Source organism: Malaclemys terrapin, chromosome 3 (genome assembly GCF_027887155.1).
Source record: "Malaclemys terrapin pileata isolate rMalTer1 chromosome 3, rMalTer1.hap1, whole genome shotgun sequence".
NCBI lineage: Eukaryota > Metazoa > Chordata > Testudines > Emydidae > Malaclemys > Malaclemys terrapin.
In genome coordinates this window covers 7,886,613-7,899,579 of record NC_071507.1, presented here as the reverse complement: position 1 = coordinate 7,899,579, position 12,967 = coordinate 7,886,613, and the positions used below count along the sequence as shown (strand labels likewise).

General features: G+C 41.3%; 1 protein-coding gene across 2 annotated transcripts in view; it reads right to left on the bottom strand.

Moving 5' to 3' along the window:
- The window catches only part of CHGB (chromogranin B), a 105,472-nt gene continuing 92,505 nt past the window's right edge, over positions 1 to 12,967 (bottom strand). For both annotated transcript variants that reach the window (XM_054023814.1, XM_054023815.1), the window contains 4 exons: positions 10,665 to 10,708; positions 7,661 to 7,754; positions 3,182 to 4,986; positions 1 to 415 (listed from right to left, as the gene is read on the bottom strand). In XM_054023814.1, the coding sequence (XP_053879789.1) occupies positions 332 to 415; positions 3,182 to 4,986; positions 7,661 to 7,754; positions 10,665 to 10,708 (2,027 nt within the window). In that variant the 3' untranslated portion in view covers positions 1 to 331. The remainder of the gene's footprint in view (positions 416 to 3,181; positions 4,987 to 7,660; positions 7,755 to 10,664; positions 10,709 to 12,967) is intronic.

Here is a 12,967-nt window from a genome sequence, read left to right as displayed (position 1 = left end):
TTTTGGTCCAAGATCAGTGTGTTTATTATTTCAAACTCAGACAAAGATATTTGTGAAGAACACTAATACAATTATTTTCACAAGCCTATTAAAATATCTGCCTTACATGTAAGTTTATGTACTAGAATTCATGCGAGTTGGATCTCAGTAGCATAACTGCAACTTAAAGACATTTCCAGCTGTGTAAATCACTACACTTCAGTGGACAGTAAACTGCATTTCCTGTTTTAGGGTAAACAACACTTCAGTGGCAGTGAATTACCAAGAAATATAGGTATTTTAAGTAAATAAAGCTACACCTAGCTTTGAAATATACCACTCGACACAGTCTTCATCCCCTCCTGTTATCGTTGAACTTCTCAGCTATTTTCTGCAGTTCCAAATCCATAGCAGCCAGATTTTCCAGCTCTTTTTCCTATGAAGCATTGAAACCAAGATGGTTTTAGGGCAGGGAACAGGTAGGCAAATGGTCTTTTGTATTACAAAAAATAGAGACTAAGGGCTGGTCCACACTAACCCCCCAGTTCGAACTAAGATTCGCAACTTCAGCTACGTGAATAACGTAGCTGAAGTCGAAGTACCTTAGTTTGAACTACAAGGTACTTACCGCAGGTCCACACGCAGCAGGCAGGCTGCCCCGTCGACTCCGCGTACTCCTCTCGCGGAGCAGGAGTACCGGCTCGACGGTGAGCACTTCCGGGATCGATTTATCACGTCTAGACAAGACACGATAAATCGATCCCAGAAGATCGATTGCTTATCGCCGAACCCGGAGGTAAGTATAGACGTACCCTTAGACATGTTGACTGAAACACACCTCCATTCAAATATATATAGATTCAAAGCTGATAAAGCCAGAAGGGACCACTGCGAATCATCTAGTCTGACCTCCTACATAACATGAACCATAGAACTCCCTGAATTAATTCCTATTTGAACTAAATAGAGCCCAAGTCAGCACTGTTTACTCAGGAAAACTCTCATTAACCTCAATGATATTTTTGTCTGGGTAAGTAGTAGTGGTGGGTAAATTTTTTTTCAACTGCAACTTTTTTTAGTGGAAAAATGCAGAGTTGGCAACCCAAAACGTTTTTCAAATTTGTGTTGATTTCACCAAACAATTAATTTCAAAACATTTCTGACACTCCCTCCCCAAATATTTTTTTAAATCTGATTTATTCTGTCATTTTCAAAATTAAATGTTTGAAATGACTGCTTCAAAGCTAACATTCATCTTATTTTTTTTTTAAATGCATAAATTATCAAAATGAATCATTTTTGATTTTGTCTAAAAAAAATTTTGTTCAACCCAAAATTAATTTTTTTTGGCTCTTTGCTTTGCTGAAAATTAAAAAAAAATATATTTTGACCAACAACTTTTTTCCCCACTTTTTAAAATTGCCAATGAATAAAAAAAATGTTTGCCCAGCTCTAGTAAGGAATTCTGAATAGGGTCATACACTGGGGTTAGGATGCACTTGATGACCTAATGATGACTTTAATTTTCTGATTATTATGTAGCTGATGTTTCTTCTTCCTTTTTAAAATGCTGTGAGGCGCTCAGATTCTGTGGTGGAAGATCGTATTTGTACCAAGGCAAAGAAATAGATTAGGTAGATGGATAAACAGTTAATGTACAGTTGTCTCATGTCTTGCCAGTTTTCCCTTCCATACATAAAGGTACCTCAATAGCTGCAGGATTCCCTTGTATTTCCCGCTATTTACTGTCAGAAATACCTTTTATACCATAAATATTGATGTAAAGTTATTTAGTTGTCTAGAGTGAATGGTTAGTTTGAGTGATCACTGCACATGCACATTTACAGGATAGTGGAAATCACTCTACCTCTGGCCTCACAACACTGCTTTCTGTTCAATAATTGCCCAGACACGCAGTGTATGTCATGTATCCTAATACAGAAGGGATATATTCTGCAAAAATATGGCTGTACAGGAGATCATACTATTACCATAATTTAAAAACAGGATTTACTCCATGCCAACTGTCTCTCTGTCATACAGCACCTCCCCAATTTATGTGCAATCTCCCGTTGCTACTGCTATCCAGAGTACTTCACTAACCACAGTCAAGGAATGTCTCCAATATCCTTGTTCTATTCGCTGAGGCCAAACCATGGTCCATCAGCTTTTAAGTCTTATGCTAGCTACTTTCTTTATGAACTTCTGTGCTAGTTTTCCACATGTTGCTAATCCTAGCCGCTTGAGATCACACACATTTAGATTAAGATCCAGGCAAGTTCGTTGGACGTTAGTGTAATCTTTGTTGTGATCACAGTGGTTCTATTTTATGAAACACATAAATGGCACAATATGGAAATTCACACACAAAATCAAATTCCTCCCAGGGAAACTCTTGGGCATCTACTGCTGTATATTAAGAGGATTGTTCTCCATTCCATGTGCACATAACTCCTATTACCTCCTTCCCTGCTGTCAAAGATATCAGGTAGATGCAACACATCACCAATTCAGGTGCATACATCTGATGTGTGCTGACATTCTGCTCTTACCTGTAGAACATTCATTTAAATGGCACTATCGGAGCATATTGTGAGATCTAGCAATGGGGTTCATGAGCTGAACAGCTCAAACAAAACTGTCTCAAATTCTACTCTGCATTACACTCATGAAGTCAATGGAAGGCAGAATTTTACTCAATGTGAAACTCAAGATATTTTTTCCCCATGATTTTTCCCCCTGTATTATTCAACCAGCTCTACAAAACAGTTGGTAATTTACAATTTAAAGGACCGGATCTTCGGCAAGAGTAAATCGCTATCTGCATGCTTCTGGGTGCCGTTCATGGTTACGGTCTGTAAGGCAATCTGTATGATCTAAGACCCAGTTAGCTGACAGATCTCCTCTCTGTGTGTGTCCTGCTGTGGGGAAGTAGTCTATTTGGAGACTGTGAGAATGTGTGTAATGTGCCTTTAAAATTAGTTCTGGAAGTGCACATCAACATAGGTCCATTGAATTCAGTCAAGCCACACTGATTTATATCAGCTGAGGACTTGGCCCTTAATGAAACTTCAGTACACTTTTTATGATGTTTCACTCTGAGATTCTACTGATACCATTTTTGTAGGTGGAGCTAAAGTCTGAGCTTGATAAGTAATATCAGTGTCACTTTTTTTTTTCATAGAAACTCATAAACACGTACCTCCTCTTCCGTCAGAGGCCTCTGGCTGAGATTTCCCTTGTCGCTCCTGATCAATTGATGCTTTTTTAGGTCTTCCCCAGAATTGTACAGTTCTGGAAATTCAGCCGATTTCTTCCTGTAATTCAGAAGCTGGGCGAGTTGATCCATCCTGTCATACTGTCTTTTCATATCAAGTTTGTGGAGCCTTCCGAGATTTCTCTTCTCGCCGTGCCCGTGATTCAGACCATCCAGAAGTTGCTTTTTCTCCCACCAGTCATAGTCGTATTCAGGGAAGAAATTCTTCTCATTCAGGCTGGGTCTACTTTCCTGTTCACTCCCCAGAATCTGGTCCCCCATATTGTCCTTTTTGTCCAAGTGCCTGCTTTTCCACTGTAGGCGGTGGTAGAAGGGACTGTACCGAATTGCCGCTCTTTTCTCATTCTCTGCAGAGAAGTAACTCTTATACTCCTTCTCCCCGTACCTCACTTTCTCCGTACTATCCTCATTGTCTTGTTTCTGATCCTCACTGTCACGTCTCTTTTCTATTTCAGCGTCCATCTCGTCGTAGCCAGGATAGTGCCTTTTCTCCTCACTGTCCCTCTCCTCAGTGCTGTAGTGCCCTGTCGACTGTCCTTTGCTCTCTCCACTGTGCAGCTTGTGCATCTCCTCATCTTCCCTGTCATGAAGGTGGTGTCTGCCTTCACCATGATGTCTCTTCTCATCCCTGCTGCTGTGACCATGGTGCTTATCCAGCTCTTCCTCACTCTCTTCACTGTGGTGTTTCCTCCCCTCATAGTGATGTCTCACTGCCTCATGTGGTTCATCATGGTGCCTCTTTTTCTCATGTCGTTCTTCCTCACTTTCCCCACTAAGGTGGTGCCTCTTGTCTTCCTCTTCACTGTTCTCCTTGTTCTGATGCCGCTGCTCTCTGTACTCCTCACTCCCGTGGCCGGCGTGCCTCTTCTCCTCCACATCTTCAGAGCTGTGTTTCCCATAATCATTCCTCTTCTCCTCACGATGATGCTCTGGCTCTTCATAATGGTGTTTCTGGTAGTGGCTCTTTTTATCCCAGAATTGGTTCTCTTCCTCATCAGATTCCTCAAGCGGGTTCCTTTTCTCACCCTCGTGATCTCGCCTCTCTTTGAAGGAGTCGCCCACTCTGTGCTTTCTGTGATTATGTCTTGGTTTGTAGCGTCGTTTTTCTTCCTCAGCTTCTTCACTCTCCTCAGATTCTTCATGCCCTCTGTACTGGTAGGAACCGTGTTCCTTAGACTCATGGTGATTCCTTTCGCTGCTCTCCTCTTCCTCTTCCTCCTCCTCACTTTCATGGCTTCTCTTTTCATTGCTGTGCATCTTTTCCTCAGAGTGCCTATGACCCGTAGAGTGTTTATCATCCCCAGGAGAGAACTCCTCCATGCTTTTAGCTAGAGAGTGAGACTTTTTGTCTGGAAGCTCATGCTCTGCCTCTCCTGACTCTTCGGCATGATGCTTCTTTTCTTTGCTTCCTTCTTCACTGTGGTTATTTCTCTTATAGCTATTCTCATCATCGTCCTCTTCTTCCTCACCTCTTATGTCCAGATGGTGCTTTTTTTCTCCTTTATGGATTCTATTCTCATGAGAATGACTATCCCCATTGTGTTTTTCCTCCTCTCCCCTGCTCTCATCTTCCTCATGATGGTGTTTCTCTTCGATTTCTTCCTTCTGACCTCTCTCTTCCTCTACACTCGTATGCTGATGTTTTTCATCCTCTGATGATTCTTTCAAATGCCTCACTTCAAGCTGCTCCTCCTCGTTTTCATTTTTCTTCTCTGCTTTATGCCTGCCGCCTACAAAAACAAAAATTGTGTTTTAAAAATGTTAACCCAACTCTTCATTAACACATTCTTCATTCAGAGTAAGTGGAGTAGTTTTTGATGTTGCTAAATTGGTCAGATTGACTTTTTTATGCAAAAAATTAAACACAATGTATTTTTAAAGCTGGTCAAACCTTCTAAAAATTATATAAAAAAAATTCTATGCATTTTTCTTTTAATTTGCTGGTGTTTTTCAACCAGCTCTAATACTAAGCACTTTTAGCTCACATTACAGTCAATGGGAGATGTAGATCCTCACCATCTTTCAAAGTCTGTCATAGAATCATAGAATATCAGGGTTGGACGGGACCTCAAGAGGTCATCTAGTCCAACCCCCTGCTCAAAGCAGGACCAATCCCCAACTAATCCCCAAATCCCTAAATGGCCTCCTCAAGGATTGAACTCGCAATCCTGGGTTTAGCAGGCCAATGTTCAAACCACAGAGCTATCCCTCCCCTGTTGCAATTCTTGCACCCTAAAACCATTCCAAATTGCCCAAATAAAGTGACTGGTATATAGAATGAACATTATACTCAAAGCAAATAGAAAAATCTTTCAAGGTTTTTGAATGCATAGTACCAAAGTGATACCAAGTTATGATCCTGTAGTTATTAGACTTAAATCTCACACTCTGTGGTGTTTCCAAAATGTTAAATAAGAGCCTGATTCTGAAATCAGTTGTAATAGTATTATATGTACACACGGTATGGTGTAACTCCATTGACTTCAATGGAGATATTCCCAATTTACACCTGTGTGAGTGAGATCAGAATCAAAATCTTAAAGATATGCAGATTGTAACATCACAGTTTAAAATGTCTTACTTTGTATAGTCTGCATTTGTGTTTCTTGGTGCTCTAGAAAGAGGTCTGTCTACATTTATAGCATCCTCTAACATCGCAAAAATTGTTCTCCTTTAGCGGAAGAGCTAATACATATGCCAACAAGAAATTATATAACAGGATGTCAAGAATGGAATGCAAGGTGTCCAACCTGCTATCAGTTTGGGTCTTAGATACAGTAGTAAGGATAAGCACATTCAGCTTAAAGAGCTATAATACAGTAGATCAAGGCCAAGATTTTCAAAAAGGACAAATGATTTTGAATGCCTCAATTTTTGGATTTCCAACTTGACTCCTTAATGTGCTTGACATGCAGCCCTTTATAAAAATCAGGCAGCTTTAGGGGGCTTCAAATTGGGCACCCAAAAACTGAGACATTCAAAATCACTCTTGATTTTTGAAAATCGCAGCCAAATTTGTGCCAGCTGTATTTGAAAATCACTGTGTTCTAATCATTGTGATAGGCTGCGGATTACCATTCTACTGAGAGAAGTATCAACTGTGAGCTTGTATTATTGCTTTTCTTGGTAGGTTAGCTCCAGTCTTTTTATGTTTCTGTAATTAAACATCAGTTGGAAAGACAAAAAAGTGAGTACTGTAGTTTGCCGCACTGTTAAGTTTAGCCACATTTCACTATGGCTATTATAAACTATGCAAGCAGGTTTATACCTGTCTTTTTGTGGTAAATTCCATGACACTGAGGAGAATTGCTACTAGCACAAGACCTGAGAGGATAATTTTCAGTTCCTTGGAGCATTACTCCAATGCTCTGGATTCTGGAAACAGCACTGGCTGCCCAGTAGTTTCTGGATGGATATGAACCCCTGAATAGGCTGGTACCTGCCTACTTAAAACACTGCTTCTCTCCAATGTAACACTGACTCAGCTGTCATTAGCAAAAGCACTCGAGCTGGAGCCTGGTTGGTTTAAAAAGCAGCTGCTGGCAAACTCCCTCCATTTTGGAATGCAGTGTCTATTTTGGACAAAATAGCCCAAATTTGTTCATCTTTGGGGCTTGCTGGAAAAACTCATCTATTTTCTCATGCTTTACAAGAGAAGTTAAGCATAGGAAATCAGGCATTTGCTTCATTGTCTTTTGTCTGGCTAAGTGATTGGTTTAGCCTGGGATTCTTAACCCATTGTTAGCCACCAGCTCAAGGCCAGGCTAGATTAACCCAGTCCTCTATCTGTTGATGGCAATGGTAGTTTTGACATTGAAATCAATGGGAAGAGGATCATGCCTTATAATATTCAGATGTTTATAATGCTGGGTAGAATGCACTCTGTTTGAACATTATTTTGCTAGAGTTATCAACGGGCTTAATCCTCCACCCTTTTTCCTCTTCTGACTATTTCTTTCTTGCATATAGTCCCACTTCAATGGGATTGCTTACACAAAAAAAGATTACTCCACTTTAAGGATAACTTATCAGTAAGAACGGGGTCTTTACCGACCGTGGGGAAAAAAAGTTATTCTACTGTTCATATTGCAAAATTACATCCTTTCATATTTGCATTTTGGAATAACAAACAAATGATGGCTTTTCATAACACTTCTGAAAAATATGGTTTGGATTCAGAGCTCAGAAAAAACAAAAATTATAACGTTTTAAGAAGTACTATTAACCTTGAAGTCTTTTCTTATACGTGAAATTAAAATGGCAAATGCATCTGGCCTATAAAATGAGAACACATCATAAAAAAGTCATTGTGTTAATAAAATTAAGTCACATCTACCAAATTCTCTTCATCAGCAATGACACTGAATCAATGAGCATCTCAAATTCATTTAGTATTGCACTTACTCTTCTTAAGGATATCTTTGCACAGAGGATTTATTGGTGGAGCATTTGGTTTAGACAGAGCAGTAGAGAGAACTTCCACTATACATCGTGTTACCTAGAAGAAGCAGTAATTGGAGAAAAGCACAGTTCAAGTGTAAGACTTTTAAAAACTCTGCATATGTCCAATCATGCATTATCAGAGACATGTTTAGCTGTAACAACATTGGACTGTGACTCAAGGACATCTGGGTTCATTTCCCATCTCTACCAGAGACTTCCTAGGTAACCTTGTGCAGGTCACTTCATCTCTCTGCACCTCAGTTCCATGCCGATAAAATGGGGATGATAATGGTTCATTTCTCCCACCTTTTGTCTACTTAGATAACAGACTCTTCAGGGGTGGGCCTTTTATTGTGGGTCTGTGCAGTGCCTAGCACACTGGGGCTCTGATCTCCACTTCTATGCATATTAGCATACAAATAATAAGTAATATCAGCAACGTTTAGGATTTGTACTGGTAAAATGATTTTAAAAAGAGACGGAATGTGTCCAGTGGTTTGAATAGAGGGCTGGTTTTCATACTTGGCTCTACTTCACAAATCACCTGTGCCTCAGGTGACTCATAATTAATTAATTTGTAAATCACATTGAGATCATAACAGGGTCGCTGGCCCATTAAATGAAACTGAGCTCAGCTCTCCTGTTCCGGTCCACATGCTCCCAGCTGGACCAATTAAGAGGGCAAGGCAGCAAGTGGAGGCTATGAAAGGTCAGTCAGGAAGGGCAGGAGAGGAGAGCTGCCGGAGAGAGAGAGTGGTTCCTGGGCTAAAGTTGAAGAGGAGCAAGAGTGGTTTGCTCCCTGGCCTCCCCCAGCCACAGAGTCGCGGCCGGAGAGCTGAAGGCAGGAGGACTAGCACAGGGAGATGCCTGCTGGCTCTGAGGTGGAGTTAAAGGCCAGAGAAGGCAGAAGGAAGGGGGAGCAGCACAGGGGCTTCCTTGCTGATGTTCCTCGCTGGAGAGCTGGACCCTGAGGAACAATGAGAGGGCTGGGGGAAGTGCGGAATGCTTCCCTGCCAACAATACTCCCAGCAGAGAGTCTGTGGGGGTTCCCCTTAGGAAGAGTGGGGTTGCACCCCAGCAGGAAGAGCTGGGGTTGCTGTCCTGGCAGAGGGACAAAGGAGAACTGACAGTCCAGGTGTGATGGAAGGTACCAGAATGTGGTATGTGTTATGTCAGTGACCCAGAGGATGTGAGTTTGAGAGTCTACTTGCACTGGGGTGATATGGATTATGCTTTGGGGGATTTCAACTGTTTTATTAATGAACTATGTATGGACTAAAAGATAAGCTTCCATGGAGTAACTGGGGACTTAAAAGGGAAACTGAGGTGAGGGGCCACTTGCAGAGCAGCACTGGGGCCCCGAGGGAATGCCTGGGAGGTATCCACTCATTTATAGAGTTCCTTACAGTAAATATTCCATAGAAGTGCAAAGTACTGTCCTAAACAACACATGGTGTTAAACAGGAGCCTTTAGAAAAACAACTAAAACACCAGAACATTGAAACATCTTTTTCCTGGCTATCACATTGTAGAGTATGTACAAGGATGTGGTGTGGTATAAAGGCTTTATTGGCTGAATTTGGGGTGACCATATGGCTCAGGAGTGCCAATAAACCAGATCACACCATTTATCTATTCTGTATATGCCACATGTTTAATAGCCAGCTGTTTCAGAAATGTAACATTGAGTTTCTAGAAGTACTGTTTTTCCCAAGTCTGTGCTATAATGCCTGACTCTTAGTAGCAAGAGTTCAACTGTATAATCCTTTGAAGGAAAGGAAAATTATTAACTACTAAAATGTAAAAATAAAAAAAATCTAAAAATGATCTAAAATAGCTTTTTCCCTACATAACAATGTAATGTCATTTTAAGGGCTTTCTGGAGCGAACAACAAAACGTACAGGGCTTCTGGCTTATTAATAGGTAAAACTCCAGAGGTCTCATAATTCACAACCACAAATCTCTCACTGGGTTAAGACACAACTATTACCCATCCTGGGCCTTAGGGCAATGTAATTTTGGGGGGTTGATTGTGAAGATAGAAGAAAACATTTTTGCGACAAATTGTTTCTTTTTAAATACTCTCAGCTGCCCGAAGCTGCTCAGACCCAGGGCCTGTCAGAAGTAAACCAATGGGAACAGAGCCGTGGCCAAGGTGCTGATGATGAGCGCACCGGATAAATAAAATGTATCACTTGAGCTCAGATTACCCTCAGAGCTTTCTTGGAAAACACCTGGGGATTTCCTCATAGAATCAGTAACCAGTCTTCCTTATTTCACCCGTACATCAAGGCTACATTTATAAATTGCTGAGAGATGCCCATTTGAGGCCTTCAAATTTGTGACCTCACTCTTCGTGATCCAGCCACATTTTGGTTTTATTCAAATGAATATTTCAGATAATTTTTCAGGCAGACAAAAAAGATAAAATTTTCAAAAGTGCCCAAGTCCCATTTTCAAAAGTGAGGCCCAGCTTTTTAAAGGTACTTAGGCATTGCTGAGCTCAGTGTTGCAACATCTAACAGACTGAGGAGCCTAAACCTCATTTTCAGAATGGATTTAGGCACTTGGGAACCTAAATCCCATTAATTGTCAATAGGATTTTGGCTTCTAATTATCTGAAGGGTTTTCAACGCTTTTGTTAGGATCCTCAGTCAGGTGTTGCAAACAATGTCCTGAAGGGATTTCAGCACTTAGGAGCCAAAACCCTATTGACAATGGGATTTAGGCTTCTAAGCACTTAAATCCATTTTGCAAAGGAGATTTAGGCTCCTCAGTCAGTTAGGCATTGCAACACTGTGTGTAGCAGTGCCTAAATATCTTTTAACACTCTGGGTTTAAGGAGCCTATTGAAAGCTGAGGGGATTTAGGTGCCTATGTCACTTAAGTGCTTTTGAAAATTGGTGGAGAGTATTTTGATTGAAACTTTCTAAATACAACACGTTATGGGATACGGCTACTCACCATTTCTTCAACATGGTCTTTTTCCATTGGCATGGAACTGATACCTGGAAGGGGGAAAGTTTACAGTATCATGGATTCATGCAACACAAAAGCCAACATTAATTTCACTGACGAGTCGTTGGGAAAATTGAGCTTGAATGGGCTGTTTGCTTGATGAGGGGTTTGCAGGTGCAGCCCAGAGTTATTTTATATTATACCTTTATTCAAGAGACAATACCTATCTCAAGTAACTGCTGGCCTGGGTTGTGGGCTGGCATTAGAGAACAGGAAACTGGAATCTAGGCTCCTGGGTTCTATTCCCTTGTCTGCTCCTGAGTGATTATGTGACTCTGGATAAGTGATTTAGTTTCTGGGAGATGCCCATTTGTAACGATGTAGAATAGCTTTCTCCCAGGGGCATTGTGTGGCTTTAATTAATGTTTGAAGCTTAGGTCTACATTCTAGTAGTTCGGCAACACATTTCAACCCACATGTTATTTTTGTGGCTGCTGTTGATATTTCTAGCATAAGAAGGAAACATTCTGAGAGTGCGAGGGCCACGTAAAGAGCTGTATATAGTGAGTTAGCTCATGTAGATGTGACCACCTTAAGGGCCCATATTCATTCTCAGCTTCTACTACAACTTTTCGGTAGGGTGCAGAAGGTCTACTGGGGAGATAAAATTAACACCTCCCTGCACCAGCATTAGTGATTCTGTCCCAAGCTGTTTACATTTGGGAAGGAGCTGCTGAGTATGAATACATCATTTCATGCATTAGTGCTACAGTAAGCTCTTTTACTGCTTAACAAGCATTGTTACTGTCCAATAATAAACCTTGTAGAATCACATGAATGGGACTCTCTATGGGTTTTTTTAGAAATGGAATTAGATAAGGTGGCCAGCCAGACATCATGATGCAGAAGCAAGGGGCTTTGGAGTGAAGATGGTCTCTGTGCCTTTGCCTCACCATATTGTGTATAGTTATGCAAATAAAGATCACATTCAACTGTTGCCTTCTTTATGACCATATGACTGGTGGGATTTAGAAGATAGGCACAATAAAGCAGACTAAAGAGAAAATTGAGCCAGTCTGCCCCCTCTCACAAAGAACCAGCAAAATTCTGTGAGGCTGACCTCATCCACACAGTAGAGAGGAGTTTGTGGTATTGCATCGTCAAGTGGGAGCAAGACCTTCCAGCCCCATGGTATGTGGGTTTGTAGAGTCAGGAGCCTGTTTCACGCATGACTGAATCTCTGTAGCGCCAATGGCCTACCTTCCACATCCAGCAGCGTGGATATAGCAGATGTGCTACCACAGGCTTGTTTTCTCCTATGACTGCAGAGTTGAAGTCCTAGAGGGGACCCAGAGGTAGTTAATGCACCTCCAAACTGTAATAAGTCCCTACCCAATCATTTCTAGCAGAACTCCAGCTGGTGTGCAGGTGAGGGTGCTGTTTAAAGCTGATCATCTCCTCCACCATTAGTATTTGGGGCTGTCTGAAGCAGGTTAGTTATTTAAGTTACAGGAAGAAATAATATACCAAGTAACCACAGTACTGATGGTGCTGGAATCTAACCTGCCTGCATCCTCAGTGACCTGTTGCAGAAACTCTCTCTGAGAGAGAACCAAAAATGTGGCACTATACAATGTCCTGCAGGGTATGTGGCAGCTTTCAAATTCCTGTTAAAACTTATCCCTTGAGAGCACATCACTTGCCCCCTTCCACACACACTAAGTAGAGGCTTCTGTGCTTGGGGTCCCCCTGTAGGGTCGTCCCCTGGATCCCAGTGTCGGAAGAACAATGTAATGAGGTGGCACTTCCCCTCTCATCATGTGTAAACTGAGGGGATGATCTAGCTCATAGCCTCTTCTCATCTTTGTGAGTTGGTGTGACTCATTCCATCAGAAAACATAGGAGCACTTGCAAAGTGTGCTGCACAAATGTGAATAAACTGTTGCCTGCAGCTGTTTTGTGTTCTTTCTAATAATCCAGCCACAGAGCACCGCATCTGACTGAGGCTTGTTTAATTTGGTAAGATACAGAATATAAAATTTCTTCATCCCTTGATCACTTTAAAATATTAGCGATCCTAACTCTGTGCAGTCTCTTGAGTATTATGTTAATATAGGAATCAAAACAGCACTGTGCCATTCTGTCATTCCAAAACTCCAGTTTCTCCAAGAGTCGGGCTCTTCACAGGCAGATAAATGTTCCTCAAGCAGCATTTGTCTGATTATGAAAGATGACGTTCCAAGGCCAATAAGAGGTATGAGGCCATCATAACGTCAGGAGAAATAGTGAATAGTGGACAAGTGTCATAT